This window comes from Canis aureus, chromosome 21 (genome assembly GCF_053574225.1).
Source record: "Canis aureus isolate CA01 chromosome 21, VMU_Caureus_v.1.0, whole genome shotgun sequence".
Lineage (NCBI taxonomy): Eukaryota > Metazoa > Chordata > Mammalia > Carnivora > Canidae > Canis > Canis aureus.
This window is the reverse complement of record NC_135631.1, coordinates 15,294,756-15,320,607: the sequence shown is the minus strand read 5'-3', so window position 1 is coordinate 15,320,607 and position 25,852 is coordinate 15,294,756. Positions and strand designations below refer to the sequence as shown.

Genomic DNA, 25,852 nt, shown 5'->3' with positions numbered 1-25,852 from the left:
CCTTGGTGTTGGTAGTGATCTCTCCTTTCTCATTCATGATTTTATTAATTTGAGTCTTCTCTCTCTTCTTTTTAATAAGGCTGGCTAATGGTTTATCTATCTTATTAATTCTTTCAAAGAACCAACTCCTGGTTCTGTTGATCTGTTCCATAGTTCTTCTGGTCTCGATTTCGTTGAGTTCTGCTCGAATCTTTATTAACTCTCGTCTTCTCCTGGGTGTAGGATCTATCTGCTGTTTTTTCTCCTGCTCCTTTATGTGTAAGGTTAGCTTTTGTATTTGAGGTCTTTCCAGTTTTTGAATGGATGCTTGTATTGCGATGTATTTCCCGCTCAGGACTGCTTTTGGTGCATCCCAAAGATTGTGAACAGTTGTATCTTCATTCTCATTAGTTTCCATGAATCTTTTTAATTCTTCCTTAATTTCCTGGTTGACCCTTTCATCATTTAGCAGGATGGTCCTTAACCTCCACGTGTTTGAGGTCCTTCCAAACTTCTTGTTGTGATTTAGTTCTAATTTCAAGGCACTATGGTCTGAGAATATGCAGGGGATGATCCCAATCTTTTGGTATCGGTTCAGACCCGATTTGTGACCCAGTATGTGGTCTATTCTGGAGAAAGTTCCATGTGCACTTGAGAAGAATATGTATTCAGTTGAGTTTGGATGTAAAGTTCTGTAGATATCTGTGAAATCCATCTGGTCCAGTGTATCATTTAAAGCTCTCGTTTCTTTGGAGATGTTGTGCTTAGAAGACCTATCGAGTATAGAAAGAGCTAGATTGAAGTCACCAAGTATAAGTGTATTATTATCTAAGTATTTCTTCACTTTGGTTATTAATTGATTGATATATTTGGCAGCTCCCACATTCGGGGCATATATATTGAGGATTGTTAAGTCCTCTTGTTGGATAGATCCTTTAAATATGAGGTAGTGTCCCTCTTCATCTCTCACTACAGTCTTCGGGGTAAATTTTAGTTTATCTGATATAAGGATGGCTACCCCTGCTTTCTTTTGAGGACCATTTGAATGGTAAATGGTTCTCCAACCTTTTATTTTCAGGTTGTAGGTGTCCTTCTGTCTAAAATGAGTCTCTTGTAGACAGTAAATAGACGGGTCCTGCTTTTTTATCCAGTCTGAAACCCTGTGCCTTTTGATGGGGTCATTAAGCCCGTTCACATTCAGAGTTACTATTGAAAGATATGAGTTTAGTGTCACCATGATGTCTATTCATTCCTTGTTTTTGTGGATTGTTCCACTGGACTTCTTAAAGGGGAATTTTAGGAGTCCCCCTTAAAATTTCTTGCAGAGCTGGTTTGGAGGTCACATATTCTTTCAGTTCCTGCCTGTCTTGGAAGCTCTTTATCTCTCCTTCCATTCTGAATGAGAGCCTTGCTGGATAAAGTATTCTTGGTTGCATGTTCTTCTCATTTAGGACCCTGAATATATCCTGCCAGCCCTTTCTGGCCTGCCAGGTCTCTGTGGAGAGGTCTGCTGTTACCCTAATACTCCTCCCCATAAAAGTCAGGGATTTCTTGTGTCTTGCTGCTTTAAGGATCTTCTCTTTATTTTTGGAATTTGCAAGCTTCACTATTAAATGTCGAGGTGTTGAACGGTTTTTATTGATTTTAGGGGGGGATCTCTCTATTTCCTGGATCTGAATGCCTGTTTCCCTTCCCAGATTAGGAAAGTTTTCAGCTAGAATTTGTTCAAATACATATTCAGGTCCTCTGTCCCTTTCGTCGCCCTCGGGAACACCAATTAAACTTAGGTTTTTCTTCCTCAGGCTGTCATTTATTTCCCTTAATCTATCTTCATGGTCTTTTAATCGTTTGTCTCTTTTTTCCTCAGTTTCCCCCTTTGCCATCAACTTGTCTTCTATATCACTCACTCGTTCTTCCACCTCGTTAACCCTCGTGGTTAGGACTTCTAGTTTGGATTGGATCTCATTCAATTGATTTTTAATTTCTGCCAGATTAGCTCTAAATTCTGCAGTCATGAAGTCTCTTGAGTCCTTTATGCTTTTTTTCTAGAGCCACCAGTAGCTGTATAATAGTGCTTCTGAATTGGCTTTCTGACATTGAATTGTAATCCAGATTTTGTAACTCTGTGGGAGAGAGGACTGTTTCTGATTCTTTCTTTTGAGGTGAGGTTTTCCTTCTAGTCATTTTGCTCAGTGCAGAGTGGCCAAAAGCAAGTTGTATTGGGAAAATGAGAAAAAGAGAGGAGAGAAAGAAGGAAAGAAAAGAGAAAGAGGACAAAAAAAGGAAGAAAAAAAGAAAAAGAAAGAAGAAAAAGAAAGAATGGGAAAAAAAGGGTGGGGGAAGCAAAGAAATCAAAAAGCAAAACAAAAGAAAACAAAACAAGAAACAAAAAACAAAAAACCCACGGGGGAGTATCTTCTGATTCTGTATACTTTAAGTCCCTTGACTTCTCCTGGAACTTGTCCGTCCAGCTGGTCTTCTGGGGGAGGGGCCTGTTGTGCTGATTTTCAGGTGTTAGCACTTGCGGGGAGCTGCTGTGCCCCCTGCTTGGTGCAGGGCTCAGTGCGGGTTGTTTACCCCGTGAGGCCACAGGAGGAACAACCCCAGTGGCGGGTCCAGCTCTGGAGCCATGGATCAGCCCCCGCAGTAACTCCGGAGCTCTCCGTCTGCAGGGCCTGGAGGCTCCGGGGCGGGGCCGCTGATCTGCTCAGCTCGGGGTAGTAGTGTCCTTGCTGTCCTGGGCCCTCCCGGCCTCTGCCTGTCCAGGGGGAGGCCAGATCCTGGGTTGTGTCCCGGCGCCCTGTGCCCCGGTCTGGGCTGTTGGATTCGCGCTCCCGCCCCTCAGCCCCCTCCGCGGAGCCTCTTCCTCTGCCCGAGCCCCCCGAGCTGCTCCGGGTCCCGCCGTGCGCGCTGCAGCCCTTAGGGAGCTCGGCGCACTCTCCCGGGGCACAGGTGTCTGTTAGTGTCCCCGGGAGCCCGAGGGCATCCCCGCCCTCCTGGGTCCTGCTCCAAGTCCCTGCGAGCCCCTCTCCGCCCGGGAAGGTTGGTGCAGCTCCTGCGTCTCCGGGACGGGGCTCTCCTGTCCTGGGGACACTAGCCCCGGCCTCAGCCTGGCTCCTGGTGGGGCCCCTCCCCCTTGGAGGCCTTTTGTTTCTTTATTTCTTTTTTCCCGTCTTCCTCCCTTGATAGAAGCGTGAACTCTTCTCACTGTAGCATTCCAGGTGTTCTCTCTTTAATTCTCAGGCCGAATTCATAGATTTTCAGGATAATTTGAAGGTTTTCTAGGTAATTTGGTTGGGACTGGTGATTTGGGGACCCTACTCTTCAGCCATCTTGCCCCTCCCCCCATTGACTAACTTCTTGAGATTTAAAAAGTGATTATGCCAAAGCTAGAGAAAAATGCCTGTTGAGAAGCATATAGCTTTGTTGGATGATAACACCTGTGGCCGCTCTGGAACTCTGATACAGATCACCATGCAGGAACAAATGATTAGATAGTTCCTACTGATCTAGACTTCTGCTGTGGAACAGCATGTTGGTCTGGCCCATGTGAGGTTCTTGTCTCCCAGGGGACACCCTATTATTATAGTGGATGGGTGCAAATTCACTAGGTCAGGGATTAGCACCTCCATCAGTGGAGGACCAGACTCAGGGGATGAAACTAGCATGATATAGTCTGTGGCATATCCCCTGTGCTCAAATAGGCACTTTGCGCTCCTATAGCCCAGTCCATCGCCAAAAGGAGAACATTAATTTCATAATGTAACTTCCAAGAAGGTGAATGAGAGCCTTTTCTATTCGATCTAAGAATACAATCAATTAGCATTTAAAAAGACACCTGAATAATTTGGTAAACAGTGGAGTTGGATATCTTACAGCAATCATCCTTAATTGGAGGGAATGTAAATCCCTTGGTAAACCAGAAGGGCTATTCCCTCCTCAGGATCATGAATACTTAAGTCTTTTCTGTTTTAAATCTCTCTCTGAGAGCAATAAAAAATCCTAGTTCTCCAAATTTGATCAAGATGTAATAATTGGATGACTTTTTCCTTGTTTATGTTCCTTGTGGTTCTTGACCCCACAGTCAGAAAAAACAAGTTAGAAAAATTTCACCTGGCTCTTGGACTCTCTGAAGTTACTTCACATGACCAAATCTTAAGTCTGGTAAGATCTTGGGTGAAATGAACTTAGAGTCTGTATTTACATGACTTTCCTTTTTTTAGTTTCCTTTTCGTTCTAAGTTCAATTTGCTAACATATAACACCCAGTGCTCATCTCATCAAGTCAAAGCAAATGATAGGTATTCGTACAACTTTCCATTCTTGACCAAATGTAAAAACTCCATTCTACAAATCACCTCTATGATTTGGTTAATCACTCTATTATTTGGTTTAAGTATTTCATATGTAGATTTTAATTATTGCATAGAATTATGCCTTAGAAATTATTTTTGAAATATAACATTAATTAAACTAATTACATTGAATAAGTCACCACATATCTATTACTTTTGAAGTATGTCGATAATTTATGCTTGATACCTGTTTGCTTATCTACTCATGAGTAAGGAAACCTGAGTTCTAACTTGAGTTAGATTATTTTGCTTGATGTAATTTTGTGTGCTTTTGAGGACATTTTTCAAAACTAAATGAATGTTATACGCAACTGATGAATTATTAAAAAGTACCTCTGAAACAAATTTATAAAAAAGAAAACTAAATGATGTCTACTTAGAAATGAGAATTGGTAAATAAAATGTGTAGATTTCTAAAAAGTGCCCAAAGGCAACAAGGGATGGATAATGTATCTACAAAGATTTACTAGGAAATTCCTTGATGAACTCTTTACCAATTTAACTTCTCACTTTCCTTCCTTCTTTCCTTCCTTCCTTCTCTATCATCTATCTCCCTTTCTCCTTCCCTCTGCCTGCTTTCTCTCTGTCCCTTCTCTTATCCTGTGGGTATGCATCTGTGTTTCTCTTGTACTAATTGTGCTACTGCAGAAATTGAGGCTTTACAGACGCTGAGATCATTAAGCCAGCAAGTGACATGGCTGTGACTTAGTGGTAGGTTTGCTGCATCTGGATCCAGTGACATCCCCCTGCAAAGAGAAAGGCAGCTGCAGAAAGAAATGCTAGAAATCTGACAGGAAGCAGAGGGGATGACAGTGGAATAAAGTGAGAAAAACAGAGAAATAAAGTTAAATCAGTAAGGGGCTTGCTGGTGACAGGATTGAATGTTAGGTCAAAAATTCAATTCCGCATTATATCAATAGGGAGCCACGCAAGCTCCAAGCCATAAGATAGATGGAGCATTAAATATTACTTAGAAAAATGAGTTTCAGCTTTTTTACATGAAATGAATCACTTCTCTAAAAATCCCTACCCAGAGGCCTAAACAATCAATGCAATTGAGAGATGGATGCTTTGTTTGAAGAGGACTGAGTTGTTACTTCTCTAATGAGCCATCCTTGTACTGCAAATGAGGACCCTGAGACCCAGAGGTGCCAGCTATATGCCCCAGTAGCACACCACATTAGTGACACAGCCTGAATAAAGCCCACTTCTCATTTCCTGACTCTGGAGTCAGGGTTCCTTGTAATTCACAATGGTCCTTACAAGCAAGATCTCAGTTCTTGGGTCATGAGGGAGAGGCTGAGGTTAAATGGTGGGAATAAAGGACATTTGCATGGTCTGCCCTGGAAGATCTGCATTTTATGTATGGGGTGGGATGGGAGTGAGGCTGCTGAATCATAACAATGAATTCTCAGCCTTCCCAAGGTGGTATAGTCCACTATCAATTGAAGCTGCGCTCCAGAAAATTCCTAAGATAGGGCAGTCACCCTCTGCTTAAAAGTTCCAAGTACTAACACAAAGCATGTTTTCACAGTAGCATTTCTTCTGGGTTGCAATAGTAACTCTCTGGAAACATCACATCATCAGCTAACTTCTGCAGTGGTAGAACAGAGGAGTTCACAGTTTGAGCTGTGTGATCAAAAGGCCAGTCCACAGCACACTAGTTATATATTCTTTTGGGAGGGGTATGCTTGATATTTTTTAAACTTTATCATATCTAAATTCAATTAATTAACATATAATGTATTATTGGTTTCAGAGGTAGAGATCTGTGACTTATCAGTCTTATAAAATACCTAGTGCTCATTACATCATGTGCCCTCCTTAATGTTCATCACTCAGTTACCTCATCCCCCCACTCCCTCCCTTACGGTGACTCTCAGGTTTTCTATGCTTAAGAGTCACTTATTGTTTGTTTTCCTCTCTGATTTCATCTTGTTTTATTTTTTTCCTCTCTTCCCCTGTGATCTTCTGTTTTGTTACTTAAAATCCACATGAGTGAGATCATATAATTGTCTTTCTCTGATTGACTTATTTCACTTAGAATAACATCCTCTAGTTCAATCCACATCATTACAAAATGGAAAGTTTTCATTTTTTATTGCTGAGTAGTATTCTATTGTATATAGATACCAAATCTTCTTCATCCATTCATCTGGGGTCTTTCTATAATTTGGATATTGTGGACATTGTTGCTATAAACATTAGTTAGTTTCCTAAACTTTAACATATCTGTAAAAAAAAAAGAAAAAAAAAAGTCACTCATAGGATTATTCCAGTACTCAGAGTAGGGTAGGTGCTCAAAAAAGTTAGCTAATAATATTAATAAAGGAAGGAAAACTACATTTCACTTGGAAGAACAATTAAAATAAGAGGAGAAATGTCCTGGTAGAAGCTAGCATTAATGAAGTGTCTACCTTTTAAACTCTTTATTTAATATATTATTAAAATCCAAATGCTTTAATGGTGAAGAGATGAATAAAAATGAATAACACAGTCTGTGAGATCCTGGAAAGACATGAGGCCAAATAATCATTACTTAAATATCACTTGTTGCTTTTTTAGGTTTTCCAGATCTCCACTGGAGCCCGTATCAGCACCTAATATATGGAGAATCCAAAAAATGTGACTGAATTCATACATTTGGGCATCACAGAGAACCCAGAGCTGCGGAAAATGCTCTCTGCTGTGTTTCTAATCATGTATGTGTTCACGGTTTTGGGAAACCTAGTAATTGTGGTAACTGTGATCACAAGTCAAAGTCTGAGATCACCTATGTATTTTTTCCTTACTTTCTTATCCTTTTTGGATGTTACCTACTCTTCTGTCATTGCCCCCAAGATGATTGTGGACTCCCTCTCCAAGAGCACTGTCACCTCCTTAAAAGGTTGCATGGCGCAGCTCCTTGCAGAGCATTTCTTTGGTGGTGTGGGGATCATCCTCTCATCGTGATGGCCTATGACCGCTACGTGGCCATCTGTAAGCCCCTGCAGTACTCGACCATCATGAGCCCTCAGATGTGCTGCCTGCTGCTGGGAGGGGCCTGGGTGGGGGGATTTATCCATGCAGCAATACAGCTTCTCTTCATGTATCAAATACCCTTCTGTGGCCCCAATGTCATTGATCATTTTATATGCGATTTGTTTCCCTTGTTGAAACTGGCCTGCATGGACACCCATACCCTGGGTCTCCTAGTCATCCTCAACAGTGGGGTGATGTGTATGACCATCTTCCTTATTCTCATTGCCTCCTACGTGGTCATCCTCTGCTCTCTGAAGTCTCGCAGCTCTGAAGGGTGGCGCAAAGCCATCTCCACCTGTGGCTCCCACCTCACCGTGGTTGTCTTGTTCTTTGTGCCATGCATTTTCCTGTACGTGCGGCCTGTGGCCACCTACCCCATTGACAAGGCAATGGCTGTATCTGATTCCATCATCACACCCATGTTAAATCCTTTGATCTACACCCTGAGGAATTCAGAGGTGATAAATGCCATGAGGAAACTGGGGAAACAAAGGAGTTTTGTTGGCAAGTGATGGTCATGCTAAGACATCGTGTTTCCCATTAAGGGAGATTCTTTCTGAAAGGTGAGAGAAATAAGCTATTCATCACCACTACAGCATAGAGAGTTTTGAAAAACATAAACCTGGTTGGGGCCCCTCGGTGGCTCAGTCAGTTAAATACCTGCCTTTTGCTCAGGTCATGATCCCAGGGTCCTTGCTCAGTGATTCTCCCTCTCCTTTTCCCTCTGGAGAGAAGGGTTCGTGCTTGTTCTCATTCTCTCTCTCAAATATATAAGTAGAATCTTTTAAAAGTGTATATCTGTTTGGGGCACCTAAGTGACACAGTCTGTTAAGCATCTGACTCTTGATTTAGGTTCAGATCACAATCTCAGTGTCCTGGGATTAAGACCCTCATCAGGCTTCAGGCTCAGGGGAGAGACTGCTTGAGAGTCTCTCACCTTCTGCTTCTGCCCCTCCTCCTTTCACCCTTGCATATTCTCTCTCTCTCTCTTTCAAATAAATAAATAAGTCTTTAAAAATATGTAAACCTGCTTTGTGATTTAGGATTTAAGGATTATGGACTTGTTAAAGGATCATAATACTTTACTGCTTTATACCCTTCCTTAGCTTCCCATTGCCTTTGGAAACATCTGGACTTTGTGGTAAAATTCCCTGATTGATCGATCTTTCTACTGCCTCTAAGTCTCCCACCCCATCTGGCGCACCTCACTTACTCCCTTACTGTACATCAGCAGGTGTTGGCTATTTTCATCTGCCCCCAGAGCTCTTTGCGACTTTCTCACCTTGGTGCTTTTGCTTCTCTCTTTCTGAAAGCAAGTCTCATCTTGTTCAAATGGTTGCTTCCTCATAACCTATAGTCTTGGAAAAGAAATTAACTGGCCTTACCTCAGAGAGCTTCCCCCATGATTCTTTTAAAGACTTTTTCAGTCTTTACAAAATTTCCTATGTCAAGATCTTCTTTATTTTCTTTATAAAAATAATTACAAGTATGATTACTTTTGCATAATCATTTAAGTTTTGCTCCTTGCCTTCTCTCTAATATACCAGACATCCTGACAGATAGACTTTTGTCTTATTTATGCTTGGCATCTGTTAGGTTTCCATAAAGATCTGTTGAATGATTATAGAATGCAAGAGACTTTTCTCCCTAAAAAACTAGCCTAATTTGGATGGTGAGATGAAAAAAGGAAACGATCAAAAAATATCAAAAATAAACAAGCAGGAAAGATGCTATATTTTGTCCAATGTTTTTTTGTTTTTGTTGTTTTGCATCAATTGATTGGATCATGTGGTTCTTGTCTTTTCTTTTATCAATGTGATGTATCACACTGACTGATTTGCAGATGTCGAACCACCCTTACAGCCCAGGAATAAATCCCACTTGGTCTTGGAGAATAATCCTTTTAATGTACTGTTGGAACCTATGGCTAGTATTTTTGTGAGTGTTTTGACATTTCTGCTCCAAAGGCATGAATGAAGCAAAAGCAAGAATGAACTATTGTTACTTCATCAACATAACAAGCTTTTGCATAACAAAGAAAATAGTCAAAAAAAGTAAAAGGCAATCTGCAGAATGGGAGAAGATATTTGTAAATGACAAATAAAGGGCTAGTATCCAAGATGTATAAAGAACTTTCAAAAGCAACACCCAAAAAACAATCATGATAAGAAATGGTCAGAAGACATGAACAGACATTTCTCCAAAGAAGGCATACAAATGGCCAACAGATATATGAAAAAATGTTCAATGTCACTTGGCATCAAAACCACAATGAGATACCATCTCCTATCAATCAGAACGACTAAAATTAATGTCAGGAAACAACAAATGTTGGCAAGAATACAGAGAAAGGAGAATTCTCTCAAAGGGTTGGTGGGAATGAGAGCTCCTGCAGCCACTCTGGAAAGCAGTACGGATGTTCCTCCAGAAGTTAAAAATAGAGCTATCTGGTGACCTAGCAACTACACTAATATTTATCCCAAAGGAAAAATGTAGTGATCCAAAGGAGTGCCTGTAACCCAATGTTTATAGTTATAATGTCCACAATAGCCAAACTGTGGAAAGAGTCAGACGTCCACCCACAGATGAATGAATAAAGAAGATCTGATTTTATATATATATAAATCTATATATGGTTATATATATTAAAGGATATATATATGTATGGTTATATATATATTTATATATATAATGGAATATTACTCAGGTATCAAAAAAATGAAATATCATTTACATTGATGTGGATAGAACTGGAGGATATTATACTGAATGAAATAAGTTAATCAGAGAAAGACAATTATCATATGGTTTCACTCATATGAGGAATATGGAACTAGCACAGAAGATCACAGAGGAAGGAAGAGAAAACAGAATGGGAAGAAATCAGAGAGGAAGGCAAACCACGAGAGACTCTTACCTACGAGAAAGAAACTGAAGGTTACTGGAGAGGAAGTAGATGGGAAGATGGGGTAATTGGATGACAGGAATTAAGAAGGGCATGTGATATGATGAGCACTAGATTTTATAGGTAACTGATGGATTACTGAATTCTACATCTGAAAATAATGCACAGTTTCTGGGCTAATTAAATTTAAATAAAACAAACAAACAGAAGAGACAGAGTGAAAATGAGAATGGAATCAGTAGAAATAGAGGGCTCTGGTTATTTTATGGAGGGTACCTCATAATATGCAGACAGAGAAGGATTCTATCAGCAGTTAACATTTCAGCTTATTTTAAATTCTTTTGAGATTTTTGGAGGAAAAGTGCTAAAACATATCAATCAATATGTTTAATGATGATGAGCACCAATAAATAACAAAAATGATCAGGTTTGGAAACAGCCATGTGAGGATTAGTGAGGTGAAAATTCTAGAAAAAGAGACTAATGTAGAACTACTGTGATGTTTTTCAAGGAACCATGAAAGACCAGGAGCATAATGGTCCAGATTGAGAGTGGCAAGAAGCAAGAAATACACACCTGTGTACCTCAGATTATGTAGTGCCGAGACCACTAAATCTCCCTGAAGCTGCAAAGAACATAAATGTTGTTATTATCTTTTAAAAATGACCCAGACTCAAAAATCACTCTCACTTTTGTGCTATAGAGGAGTTGGAGAATAAGTGTGAAAAGCACTTGATAAGGGGCAAAGAACTAATGTTATATTAGCTTTAGGTTTATGATTCTTACTCTCTTTTTAAAAATATTTTATTTAAAAAAAATAAAAAATAAAATAAAAAGATTTTATTTATTCATGAGAGAAACAAAGAGAGAGGCAGAGCCATAGCCAGATGGAGAGGCAGGCTCCCCATGGGGAGTCTGATATGGACTCAAACCTGGGATCCAAGCATCATGACCCAAGTCAAAGGCAGATGCTCAACCACTGAGCCACCCAGGTACCCCTGATTCTATTAATGAGAGCTTTTTATGACTGTGGCATCCTATAATTGAGGGTCAACTACCAGTTTGTTCACATCTCTTCATAGATGATTAAATTAGTCTCAGGAAACAGCATGCCTCCATTGATCTTAAATACATTTTAGCAGATAAGGCCTGGAAATATTTTACATATTCTGCTCTCCAACACAATCCATAGTTTGCTGATTACTGCTACCAGAATTTTCTAATAATCTTATTATATTGTTTTAAAAAAGACTAATTCCAGGAGGCCAACATGGGATTTGATAACATTTTTTCTGAATTATAATTAAAGCACAGGAAGCTAAAAGTAAATGAGTTTAACGTGAAAAAGGGTATGTTCCAGAAACTTAAAGAAAATGTCACAGTTAATTCTAAGAGAGATCCATTAAATTCAGGAATAAGGCCACCTTTTAAAACTGCCATTATTACATAATTTATTGAGTTTTAATGCCCAATTCTCAATCTCATATACTTATTTGAATCAGGAAGATAATAAAAATTGAATAAAGCCAAACTATGCAAAAACATTTAAGAAAAAATTTAAGACCTTTGCTCCCTGTAGAAAAGGAGCAAATCTTGACCCCTTTAAAAGTCTGGCAGGACTAAACTCTGGTGTGTCGTTGCCTAAAGAGGGGCACATATCCAAATTTTTCCCAAATTCAGCTTTTCAAGAGAAATCAGGTATTCATATTTAATATGTATTTTAATGATTTGAATATACTGATGACCAATTACACTTATAAAATCTTTTATGCTAAATAATAATCTTTGGATTAAACAAATTTACAATTTTTCAGGTAAATTCGGTCTAGCAGGCTTTCATTTTGGAGATTTTGTATCAACCAATGAAATAAGAGGAAAAGGAAATACAGCAGTCAGAACCAAACATGAAACAACACAGTCATTATTGGCTGGTGTATTCATCTAGTTTGCCAAACCAAGACAATCAACTGAGAGATTACAGTGTTTATTAAAAGAGCTCAGTCAAAAATCAGCATAATAATACTTCTAAATGTAACTATAATGGACAATTATAAAATGAAATAAATCTCCTTCACATAACAATAAAATTAAGAGATGCAACAGAAATGTGAACAGTCTTCATGAAGAACACTAAACCTCATCACAAAAGACATGTTAAAACTGAGTCAGGTGAATTATACAATTTGAGATGGAAGTAACTCACAAGTTAAAGTTGTTAATATTTCCCAATTAATTGACATACTGAGTGAATTCCTAAACAAAATCTCTGGAGAAGATTTGCATGGAAATGGAGAGAATTATTCTAAACTCCACATGGTTGAATATATAGAAGAAAAGACTCAAAGATTTTGGAGAGGATGAGGAGAAGAACCAAGTGCAAATATGTCATAAAGCTATAGTAATTTTTCAAATCGAGTATGCCCACAGAATAAACAAATATATTAAGAGGACAGAGTATCATGCAAAGAAATTCAACCGTATATATATTTGGTAATTTAATATAGGATTAGGTTGAAAGTATTAACATGAAAATAAATTATATTAAGAGAAATGACAATCAATTTGGGGAAAAAAGTTAAAACGTATATCAAAAACTCAATAAAAAGCATTCTCAACAGGAGTTGATGTGTATGGGAGACATTAAAAACAGGGGGAAAGGATGCAGAATAAGATAAAAATACATTTTAAATCGAGTTACAGCAGGAATGGGGACATGGGAGCTGGGATGCAGGGAAAGTGTACTCGTTTCTTTTATTCATAACTCATAATTATTTTTAATAATATAAAAACAAACCAGATTCAAAGAAAATGTAGTGTTTTAAATATCTGGACGTAATGCAGTCACTGAACTCTCCCTTTGCTGAAAGTACCTAGATGCTGCACAAAACACTGGAAACATCGTATTCAGTTTTGGATGACTGGCAACATACTCCTGGGACCCCTTACAAAAAGGAGACAGATCAGGTGAGTGCTAGGACAGACTCAGGCTGACCAAGAGACCTCCAACCCCTTGTAGAGGTGAGGAGAATGGCAAAAGGCTCCCCTCACCCTTGACATCACAAAATGGTTTTCTAAGAGCTCTCTTGGATCTTGAATGAATTAATTTTCTCTTTTTTCCCCCTGAACACTCAAGGATTGATTTTCAGACTTCCTTTCCTTTCTCCTCTTCCAATACTTGGAGTGATTCCTTGTCCCCTTTCCTCATGACTACTTCCTCATGTCAATCCCCACCCAATTCACTTTGAAGTATTCCCCATTGGCAGATACGGTTTAATTATACCAATTTGTTCAAGAAAATGTATCTTTTCTGTGAGTGCAAACAAATATTTCTCTAATGTCCTCATTTGTTACCTGATAAATGTCCTCTTTGGGACTTAAATAACTAGTCCAGCACCACCTCCTATATAAGAATACTAAGCATCTTTGGTGAGACATGATAATATTGGCAGAAACTTCTCACATACTTATGAAATTCATTGTATTCTTTTCTCATTAGCTTACATCAATTAAAGTAATACTTCCTGGTGCCAATTTGATGGGATTTATAAATTCAGGTACTGAAAGAACATCACATGACAGTGCTTGATTATAGATTACGATGCGGTGGTGGTGGTGGCAGGTGTGTATTATACATATCAGTTGGGTAATCTTCAAAGGTGAAAATATGTATTTTAAAACATTCTCATATAAAAACAAAAGACCATAATTAAAAAGCACTAAAAGAGTCTTTCCAATCCTGGGTTCACCCAAAGAATCTGGATTTTAATTTTTTGGACGCTAAGGACACACCACCTGTCAACGAAAAAAGTATTTTTTCTTAATACCTGAAAAAACATGGCAGTCAAGGAAGTTAACCTAGACTAATTCAATGATATAAAGATCCTAGGAAACTTAATTTTTTCCCTGTGTGCTCATATACCTGGAATTAATTCTCAAAATATAAGAAAAGTTCCCACTTTTCTTTCCTGTTTCTTACTCTTCAACATGTGTTGTTCTTTAGACTCCTTCTCCAATTTAGCCTCCCTTCTGTTTATTTCCTTCTTCATATTTCTGATGCCAACCCCTCTCACTCCCTCTTCCCTCTCCCTCGTGAAGAGCAATGGGAAGGACCTTGCCTATGGCAGCTGACTGGCTGATACCACCCATCACAGTCAAGTATTAGACTTTCCTTCTTACACCACTCACAGAACTTTGAGAAGTTCTCCAGACACAGTACAGGTTTTCAGTGAGATATCAAGCTTTTCTTGGAAGTTGAAGATCCCTCCGTGTGGATTCCCCAGTGAGGCAACGTCAGGCACAGATTCCAGAGCAGAATTCTCTTAGAAAGCCATCTCCAAATCCCAGGTCGTCAAGACGGTCACCTACACTCTCTAAGTTCCAGTTCCATACGGGTTAGCTCTTATGACCACATTCATAAAAACTACAATACAATTTAAGGAAAGAATTGGTGTGTGTTCACACACACAATCATTCTGTCACTAATTAGTACATTTTTTTTTTCTGAAGACAAATTGGTCCAGGAAACTAAATTATCATGTGAATATGACCAGATGCCAATACCACTCAACTAAGGGCCAGGATAATTTGCTCAAAATGGTTTTGGACTATATAAGTAACCTTCTTCTGAGCAATCCGTTCAGAATAAAGAGTCTATATATTTATTAATATGAAAATAAATATAAAAAATAGTATGGTTAAAATTACTTAATTGGTTTTTCATCCCAAAAGGAATATTTTATCTTTTCTGTTCATGAAGCAAAACCAAGGTGTTAAGGAAGTATACATTAGGATCCCTGAATATCACGTATCAACATAAATCACACTTTGTTACACCATAACTTTTTCATGGCATTTTTCACTTCTGCATTCCTCAGTGTATAGATCAGAGGGTTGAGCAAGGGTGCCCCAATGGTATAAAACACAGCCACCACCTTGTCTACTGGAAATGTGGTTGCCGGACGTGTATATATGAATATACATGGGCCAAAAAATAGGACAACCACAATAAAATGGGAGGTGCAGGTTGAAAGGGCTTTTCGCCTTCCTTCTGCACTGTAGTTTCTCAGAGAGTACAAGATGATAACATAGGAGATAAGCAGGATTATGAAACTCACCGTGCATATGGCTCCACTGTTAGAAACAACTAGCAAATTTATTACATAAGTGTCCATGCAAGCAAGTTTCAACAAGGGCTGCAAGTCACAGAAATAGTGATCAATCACATTGGGACCACAGAAAGGCAATCTCAAAGCCAGGACAATTTGTGCCGAAGAGTGGATACAGGATCCCACCCAACCCAGAATCACCAGCACACTGCAGACATGCCTGTTCATGATGGTTGTGTATCGCAAGGGCTTACAAATGGCTACATAGCGATCAAAAGCCATGACGATCAGCACGAAGATTTCCATGCATCCAAAGAAGTGGGCTGAAAAGACCTGAGTCATGCACTCATTGTAGGAAATGGTCTTCCTCTGAGAAATGGCATCCACAATCAATCTGGGGATAATGGTTGTAGAGAGGCAAGCATCAGTAAAGGACAGGTAAAATAGGAAGAAGTACATGGGACTCCCAAGGGTCCTGCTTCTTTTAATAGTCACTACAATGAGAAAATTTCCCAACAGTGTGGCAAGATAAAGCATCAAGAAGACGCCAAATATTGCTTTCTGTTTTCTTGGATCCTGTGTCAAGCCAAACAGAATGAATTCATTCACAGTGCTATTCATCACCATTTTGTTGGTTGCAGGTAAGGTGACCTTGATAAGACCCTAATCTGCAAAGGGAAGAAGAAGTCACATTATGAAGAGATCAGTAGGTCGAACTCTGTATTCCTTATCTGCTCCATGTTACTCCAACTTCCTTTAATTTCCTATGAATCTTTGTGAATCTGCAGAAGCCAAGCCTCTCCAAGATTGATTGATTGATTGATTGATTCAGAAACTAACCCAATTGGATCAAACGTTTACATTTGGAGAATAAAAAGTCAATATCCTTCAAAATTTTTGAATTCTACAAAGATTGAAAATGGCGGAAATTGTACTTTCCCTGGGCAATGAATTAGCTGCCTTAAAATTTAGCCTTAATCTGAAAAATTGAAATCTGTCTAAACTAGAGATTTCATATGGGAAATTCTGAAGTCATAGTTGAAAAACATGGAAAAGCAAGTTTTCCTTCCAGCCAAAGGCCATGAAAATCAGGATGTGAAATTGGATATATTTCTGTGGTCAGATATAAAATTTGGAGACATACAAATTTAGCCCAATTGGAATTTGAGCCTATCTATAATAAAGTGCCCACCTCCTAAGAAGTGAGAGTTGCACTGAAAACATTCATCTTTGTATCTGCTGCACTGAGAAACAGTGGAAAGCATACAAGTACATTCGTTGTGGCCCCAACAAAACAAATCAGTGGTGGCTTCAGATCTGTCACTTCCTCTCTCACAGAAGGACCAGAATTGCTCACTCTCAGTTGTCTCTCTGAGAGTGGATGAAGGGGGGTGCGTAGCAAAATTACACACCTCTCCTTGGCTTTAATAGGATCATTTTGTCATTGTTCCTTATGCTTTTGTTGTTATTGTTAAGATTTAATTTTTTTAGAATAGTGTTAGATTCAAATCAAAACTGAGAGAAAGGCACAAAGAGTCCCCATATAGCTCTGCCACCACAAAATATCACCCCTTATCATTATCAACACTTCTGCCTGAATGGCACACTTGTCACAACTGATGAGCCAACCATAACCCACCATCAGCAACCAGAGGCCAGAGTTAACCCTAGGGTCCACTCTTCATGTGGTACATTCTATGGATTTGAAGATGTGTTAAGGACATGCATTCGTAATTATAATATCATACGGGGCTTTTTTCACTACCCTAAAAGCAGAATAATTTAGATTCCCAGAATATAGAAAATAATAATTCTTTTCACATAGTGTATAACATCCATTAAATTCTGAATAAAGCCTCTTACATCATTTTGTTGGGAAAAGCAGCAGATTGAATGAGATACCCATAACAGTTTGCATTGTGAGAATTATTAGTTCATACATACCACAAAATCAAGCTGGTATTTCACAAACATCAGTATCACAAATGGCCAATCCCAGTATTCATTAAGTGGACACTCCATGTTTCTAAACAGAAAGAAAGGACACAATTTCAGATATTCCCTTTTCTCCTCATCCTCTGCCCTCTACTTCTTTTTATTGCTTTGCTATATCTTGAAAAGGACATTATAAAAATATGGTGAATCATGAAAATGACAAAATGGTTACTATGGCTTTCTAATGCAACGGCTGAAATACTCACCATGACTTTGCAAGCCATCATACACAGTTCCATAACCTTGCTGACCACTTTCCTCTCCTGCCTCTGGGCATGTGTGCTCCAACCACACCTGATATTACTATCCTTCATAAATATACCCACACACCATATCATTCACTAAGTTTTCAGCATTTCTTAGTGACAATGACCTTCCTCTGATACAACCTACATTCTGCATTGTTAACTGTGCACACAGTACTCAGTTCAGATGCCATCCTCTCAAAAAACCTTCTTGCTAATGACTTTCCAATGGTAAAAACTGTGTGTGTGTGCATGTGTGTGTGTGTGTCTGTGTGCAGTGAGTCAATCCTTAATTATAGCCTTCTTCATTTTGGTTTTAATTTCTTTGTTCATTTGATTTTATGTTCCATAAAGCAAGTTCATTTTGTTCTATTTTGGGTAATTCAGGATAGGCTGGCAGGCAATTTACTGGAGAGCAGTCAAAAAAAAAACCGGTATCAGAACGCTAGCCCTTGTGCTCCATGGAAACCTCTCCTACTTGGACACTCCACTCACTACTGCCATGAGAAGCATCAGACCCCAGCCACTCGAGTGGAACCAGCATAAAGCCAGAAACCATACATAGGTAAGGAGCAAAGCCATGGACACATCCAGTACATGTCCTAACTAGCAAATGGATGGAAAATCCTGATGAGTCAGAAAAAAAAAGAAAAGAGAGATCAGCATTTATATTTATACTTAAATGTAAAGACACAGTGCAAGGCTGAGCAAAGAATTTTGCTAGGGACAAAGGAGCGCTTCACCCTAGGATTTCACTAGAGTTTTCTTCTCATTTCTCCACTCTGTAGATCATCTCTCAATCCAACACCAGAAAGAAAATGTAATTCTTGGGTATTAGTGGGTTTGGGCAGCCAACATTACAGTCATTAATATCAGAACAAGGAGTATCATAGTGCCATAGAATCATGATAACATCACTTTCTATGAATACTGATTACGGTGGTCAGTATACAGCCTTTCCTTTTCCTGACCTTAAGCTTTGCAAGTAAGAAATCCACCTGTGTAGGATACTATACCTCTACATCCTTCAATGTACCCCTCATTCAATAAGAATTAGTCCTGGGGGATCCCTGGGTGGCGCAGCGGTTTGGCGCCTGCCTTTGGCCCAGGGCGCGATCCTGGAGACCCGGGATCGAATCCCACATCGGGCTCCCGGTGCATGGAGCCTGCTTCTCCCTCTGCCTGTGTCTCTGCGCCCCTCTCTCTCTCTCTCTCTGTGACTATCATAAATAAATAAAAAAAAAATTAAAAAAAAAAAAAGAGAAGAATTAGTCCTGAGACAGTGCTGCATCGAGGACAGTGAAAGGCAGAAACTCTGACACATCAGAATCTTCTCATTACTGAGAGAAATAAGCTTCCTGGCACGTCATGCTTCTCAAAGATTGAAAGAATTACATAATGGCAACTATCAGAAACTTCAGTACTGAATGGGAATCAAGAGAATGAATGTAGTTTACTAAAAAAAAAAAAAAGTAATTTATGTGGGTTTTTAAACTTACCATATTTCTTGTACAGAAGGAGATGAGATCCAATAGAGAGCCCATAGTTTTTTCTCTTGCAAATCTGATTTATCTTGAAGATGAATCATGTGCAGTGTGTTTGCAACATGTAATCTGTACTTCGAATACTTCTACTCAGCTTTCCACTGCAGGATCTATGTGGAGAGAAGATACACCACAGGTAGCCAATCTTTCCTAGAGGCTTGGGTTAGAGTCTTCAATGAGGTCTGTAATATCAGCAGAAAATTTCTTATTTCTACTGTTAGAACTTTCTAGAATATAAAGGAATTATTCCCACAATCCTATGATAGAAAAATCTCTAAAGGCAGCTCTATGCCCAAAAACAATTCCTTTGCAGAGCGTATGGATTAAACATTTCTTCCTCCTCCAATAGATATATAGAGATTTCACAGAAGTTCACAAATACCCAGCCTTTGGAGGAATAAGGGCTGTGCCCTTCCCACCCAACCCCAGAGGATATGATCTACAAACTACTGCTCAGTCACTCCTGGATCAATGCAAACCACGGTGCCAAGTAATCCCAGACAGGCTATCACCTGACAGATCCTGTCCACAGAGTCCTTCTCTCTTCCTAGACTCCCAAAGGGACCAATCACATTTCAGTTACCAACTGCTCCACTGGTGTCCCTGGTCTAAGGAGAAAGTATGCCTTTCAAGTCACAATGAAGCAGAGACTAATAAAAGTTCCCAAAGACTTTTCTCTTTAAGTGAAATCTTTTCTAACAGCACATGAACCTCTGAGCCCAGCTACATTTTCCAACACATGTGATATGATTGAGTTTTATTTTCATAATAAATGTCTCTATGACTTTGAGCAAGTTTTTTAACTTCTCCCATTTTCCTATCTGTAATGATAGGAAAATGATACTGTAGATATATAATAATTATTTTCAATCTTAATAATACTGGTAAAATATAATTACAGTGACAACCACTAATTAGGATTTCTATAATTTCTATAATGCTTTGAAGTTATTCAGTCAAATGTAAAGAAAAGATAGAAAATTGGAAATGAAAATGCTTTTACTGATTTTTTTTTGTTTTTAAAGCAACTTAAGGAGGAATGCCTTCCTGCTTCAGTGGTTGAGCATCTCCTCTGGCTCAGGACGTGATCCCAGGGTGCCAGATTGTCTCCCACATCTGGCTCCCTGTAAGGACCTGCTTCTCCTTCTTCCTGTATCTCTGCCTCTTTCACTATGTGTCTCTAATGAATAAATAAATTATTAAAAAATAGAGCCGTGTAAGTTATAATTTACCTACAAAACATGCACATATTTTTGATTGAACAATTCTATACATTATCGGTGCTCAACACGACAGGTGTTCTCTCAATTACATTCACCCTTTTATCCTAACTGCCCACCTTCCCTCTGGTAACCACCATTTTATTCTCCATATTTTAAGAATCTGAGTTTTTTTGTTTGTGACCTTTTTTCTTTGCTCATTTGTCTTCTTTCTGAAATCTACATAGATAGTAGTGAATTCATATGGTATTTGTCTTAGTCTGTCTGAATTTCACTTATGTTTAGACTGACTCAATCCATTCATGTTGTTGCAAAAATATATTTGGATAAATAATAGTGGAATTACTGGATCATATGGCAATTCTATTTTTCTATTTTCTATTTTTGAGGAACCTCCATCCTTATTTCTACAGTGGCCGCACCAGTTTATATTCCCACCAGAGGGTATGAGGGTACAGTTTATTCCCATCCTTGCCAACACTCTTTATTTCTTTTTTTTTTTTTTTTTTATTTTAGACTTTCTGACTGGTGTGAAGTGACATCCCACTGTGATTTTGATTTTGATTTCCCTGATGATGAGTGACGTTGAACATCTTTTCATGTGTTGACTTGTTATTTCTCTGTCTTCTTAGAAAAATGACTATTCAGGTTCTCTGTCCATTTTTTAAGTAAGATTTTTAGTCTTTGTGGTGGTGAGTTATGTATATTCTTTACATCTTTTAGATATTATCACCTTAACATTTTCATCTGTCTCCATGAATATTTTGATTTCCCGTTTGATTATTTGTTTGACCTATTTAATGTTTAGGAGTAGAATTCTTTGCTTCGTGTATGTGTGTTCTTTCTAGATTTTAACTTGTGAGTATTTCAACTTTATACGACTGTGACCAAAAAGTTGTATAATATGATTTCACTTTTTTAATTTGTTAAGTCTTGTTTGTTATGAGCCTAAATGAGATCTATTCAAGATAATGTCCCCTGTGAACTTGAAAAGAATGTCTTCTGCTGCATTGGGATATAATGTTCTGAATATCTTAGTCCCATTTAGTCAAATAAGTCATTCAAAGCCACTCTTTCTAGTTTATTTATTTATTTTTTGTCTGGATGATCTGTCTATTGGTGGAACTGAGGTATAAGAATTCCCTACTGTTATTGCATTACCCAAATTTCTTCTTTTGTGCCTGTTAGTAGTTGTGTAATTCATTTAGGTGAAAACATCTGTGGTCCCAGTAATTACAACGGTTATATCCTTTTGTTGAACTCACTTCAGAACTAAGACACGCAGAGGTGGAAAGAGAAGGGATGGAAAAACATTTACCATGCAAATAGAAGCAAAAGGAAAGCTAAGGCAGAAATACTAATATCAGACAAAATAGGTGAGTCATGTCTCGTCTCTTCTCTGATCAAAGTTCTCCAATGGTGCTCCACTTCATTTCATCAAAAGGGAAGACATGTAATGCAACCTACAAGGCTCTATGTGATCTAGACCCAACAATCCCTCTTTGATCTCACCTAGTACTCTAGGATCCCATCTCATTAGCCTCATACCCTCCAAGACATTACTGTAGTGTATATCCACATGGCTGACTCCTTCACCATCTTCAAGTATTTATTCCAGTGTGATGTCTGCCACGAAGACTTCTCTGACCACCTATTTAAAGCTGCAGAATGGGGAGAGACTTAACATGGCAGAGGAGTAGGGGAACTTCATCTTCTCTCGTCTTTGGAAATCAGCTGGATACCTAACAAATCATACCGAACAACTGCAAAATCAACTGGCGATCTGAGAAAAAGTTGCTACAATTCTACAAATAGAAAAACAACCACTTTTTGCAATGGAGGGTGTAGAGAGAAATGAATCTGAGGCCATCTATCAGAGGATAAACCATGGGCATTGAAGCCTCCATTATTCAAGTACCAGAAAATGGTGTAAGCAGTGGAGTGCAAAATTGGGACTTTTACAAGTTTGCCTAAAGGGTGGTCAGGAGGTGAAGAAAGACAGAATCCTGGGTTTGACAGCATGGTCTCAGGATTCCTGGCATCACAAAAAGAATGGGGGTACCTTAGTGCAGCAGAGTGTTCCCAGGCATTGGGGCACAGTACCTCATTGAAATAGCTCAAGACCAACATTCAACTCAGTCTTGCCATAAACAGGGAACGTCAGCAAGGAGGGGTGACTGCTCTCTGCGGTGGGGCCCAGAAAGTGACAGAAACACTGAGAGGCCCCAGAAGGTTTATTATTGCTGTGTGCCACAGAAGTCTTTAAAACTTGGATTCTTGAAACGAGATCATGTGCACTGGGTCACATTCAGTTTAGCACTGAATGTGAATTAGCTGAATTTAATCAGTGAATCAGTGAATTTAGCACTGAATGTCAATTAAAACCAGGGGGATAAGAGTGATTGACTGCTTTTACCTGAGCACTCACTGAAGATAAGGGACATGAACTTTCAGCGTGAGGGCTGAAGATGGAGGTGCAGCTCTGATTTTCCTTCTCAACCCCTATAATGGTACAGAAAGCCTTAAGGCAACAAAAGTCACATAGAGAAATCTGGAGCTGTATATTTAGCCTGGCTCCCTGCAAAGGGCAGTGCAATACAATCCGAGACAAAGACCTCTGAGAGTCACTGCACCAGGCACCTTGCCCAGAAGATCCACAAGGACATCTGCTAAGACCAACATTACCAATGACAGAGAACTGCCAAACTCCAGCACTAGGGGAAAATAGTATACAATTTTAAGGGTTTTTCTGAAGTTTCTTCACTCTTTCACAGTAATCTTTTCGTTTGCTTTTCAAACAATTTCTTATTTTATCAACTCTTTTTAAAGTCTTCTTTTTTTTTTTCTTTTTAAGTCTTTTTAATTTTCATTTTATGGTTCTATTTTATCCCGTCATTGAATTTAATTAATTGTTTTGATTTTATGTAAGTTTGCCTTTCTTTACAATTTGGGGATCTAGTTTCTTCAAAGGAGCAGACCAAAATACACCCAGGATCTAGTGTTGCGCTCCGTCTGTTCAGCATTTGGTTATATTCTCTCTCTTTCTTTCATTATTTTTCTGTTGCTTCTGATTTGTTTCGTGTATGTTTCTCTGGAATCACTGTTGCCAGTTTAGTATTTTTTTCTCTTTCATCTATTCTTCTCTGGTCAGAATGATAATACAGAAGAACTCTATTCAAAAAAGAGTACAGAAAGCAGTATTCACTGCCAAGGACCTAATCAGTAGGGATGGAAGCAACATCTTGGAACTAGATTCAGAATAAAAATTAAAAAGATACTACCTGGGCTGAAAAAAAGCGTAGAAGACACTAGAGAGTCTCCTTCTAGCAAAATAAAAGAACTAAGACTAAGGAGGTCAAAACTAAAAAGGTAATTCGTGAGATGCAATTAAAAATGGAGGCTCTAAGAGCTAGGAAAAATGAGACAGAAGAGAGGATCAATGATATAGAAAATAAATTGCAAAGAATAAGAAAACTAAAGTAAGAAAAAAAAGAGAGATAAACAACTATGGGATCACAAAGGAAAAAGTTGAGAGATAAGTGATAACATAAGATGAAACAATATTAGCATAATTGGGGTCCCAAAAGAAGAGGAAAAAGTAAGAGAGAAAGTGGGAAAGAAGGTATATATGAGCATATTATAGCTGAAAATTCCTCTAATCTGAGGAAGGAGACAGGCATTCACATTCAGAAGGAACAAAGGATCCCACTCAAAATCAATACAAAATCAGGCTAACACCTCAACATATAACAGTGAAGCTTGCAAATTTCAGAGACAAAGAGAAAATTCCGAAAGCAGCTCAGGACATGAGGTCCTGAACCTATGAGAGTAGAAAAATAAGACTCCCAGCAGTCTTATCCACAGATACCTGGAAGACCCAAAAGGACTGGCATGATATATTCAGGGTGCTAAATGAAAACAGTATGTAGCCAAGAATACTATATCCAGCAAGGCTGTCATTCAGAATAGAAGGAGAGATAAAGAGCTCGTGGAAAAAGAGAAACTAAAAGAAGTTGTGATCACTAAACCATCCTACTAAGAAATATTAAAGACGATCCTGGAAGTGAAAAGAGAGCCCAAAAGTAACATAAACCAGAAATGAACAGAGATAATATACAGAAATAGTGACTTTACAGGTCAAACAATGACAATGGATTCATATTGCTCAATATTCGCTCTAAATATAAATGGGCTAAATACTAGAATCAAAAGCCATAGGTTCAATTTGGATAAAAAAAAGCATGACACTTTGATATGTCGTCTACAATAGGCATATTTTAGACCGAAAGACACTTCCAGATCACAAGGAGGAAGAGAACCATCTATCATGCTAGTGGACATAAAAAAAAAAAAAAAAAAAAGGGTTTAGGTGGCAATCTTTATATCAGACACATTAGATTCTAAACTGAAGACTGTCGTAAGAGAGGAAGAAGGACAATATATCATAATTAGGTGGTCTATCAAACAAGAACAACTAACAACCGCAAATATTTAGCCTCTAATAGAGGAGCAGCCAAATATATAAAGCAAATAACAACAGAATTAAGAAACACTTTGACAATAATACAGTAATAGTAGGGATCTTTAACACAACATTCACAAAAATGCACAGATCATCAAAGCAGAATTTCACTAAGGAAACAAGGGCTTTGATTGACACACTGGACCAGACAGACATTACAAATATATTCAGAGCATGCCTTCCTAAAGCAAAAGACACATATTCTTCTTGAGTGAACACGGATCATTTTCCATAATCGATCACAGCTCAATCAAAAATCAGGTCTCAACTGAATTCAAAAGATTGGGATTATTCCCTGCAATTTTTCTGACTATAATGATTGGAATTTTGAACTCAATCACAAGAGGCAATTTAGGAGGGACAAAATTCATTCGGGTTAAAGTGTCCTACTAAAGAATGAATGGGTCAAAGAAGAAACTAAAGAAAAATCTTTAAAAATTCATGAAATGAAATAAAAGGAAAACACAACAGTTCAGATGAAGCAAAGGCAGTCTTAAGAGAGAAGTATACAGTGATACAAGCTGTTCTCAACACAGGAAAAGTCTCAACTGCACAACTTAACGTTACACCTAAAGGAGCTAAATGTAGCAAGAGAAGAGAAATAATAAAGATTATAGCAGAAATTGATGAAATACAAACTAAAAGAACAGTAGACTAGAACAACAAAACTAGGAGCTGGTTACTTTGAAAGAATTAATAAGATCAATAAACCACTAGACTGACCTATCAAAAACAAAAGATCAAGGACCTGAATAAATAAAACCATAAATGAAAGAGGTGAGATCACTACCAACACCAAGGAAGTACAAACAATTTCATAGATTGCTATGTGCAATTATATGCCAATCAATTAGGCAATCTAGAAGAAATGGAAGCATTCCTAGAAACACATGACCTACCAAAACTGAAGCAAGAAGAAATGGAAAGCCTGAACAGAATCAAAACCAGCAAAGAAATTGAAG

General features: G+C 38.4%; 1 protein-coding gene and 1 pseudogene across 1 annotated transcript; one reads left to right on the top strand and one right to left on the bottom strand.

Moving 5' to 3' along the window:
* Positions 1–6,940: 6,940 nt before the first annotated feature.
* LOC144293276 (olfactory receptor 4C6-like) lies at positions 6,941–7,866 on the top strand (annotated as a pseudogene).
* A 7,138-nt stretch (positions 7,867–15,004) lies between these two features.
* On the bottom strand, positions 15,005–15,991 carry LOC144293275 (olfactory receptor 4C11-like). Its single transcript, XM_077864362.1, has one exon. It carries the CDS (start codon positions 15,989–15,991, stop codon positions 15,077–15,079), a length of 915 nt encoding a protein of 304 aa, XP_077720488.1. The 3' UTR covers positions 15,005–15,076.
* Between the last annotated feature and the right edge of the window lie 9,861 nt (positions 15,992–25,852).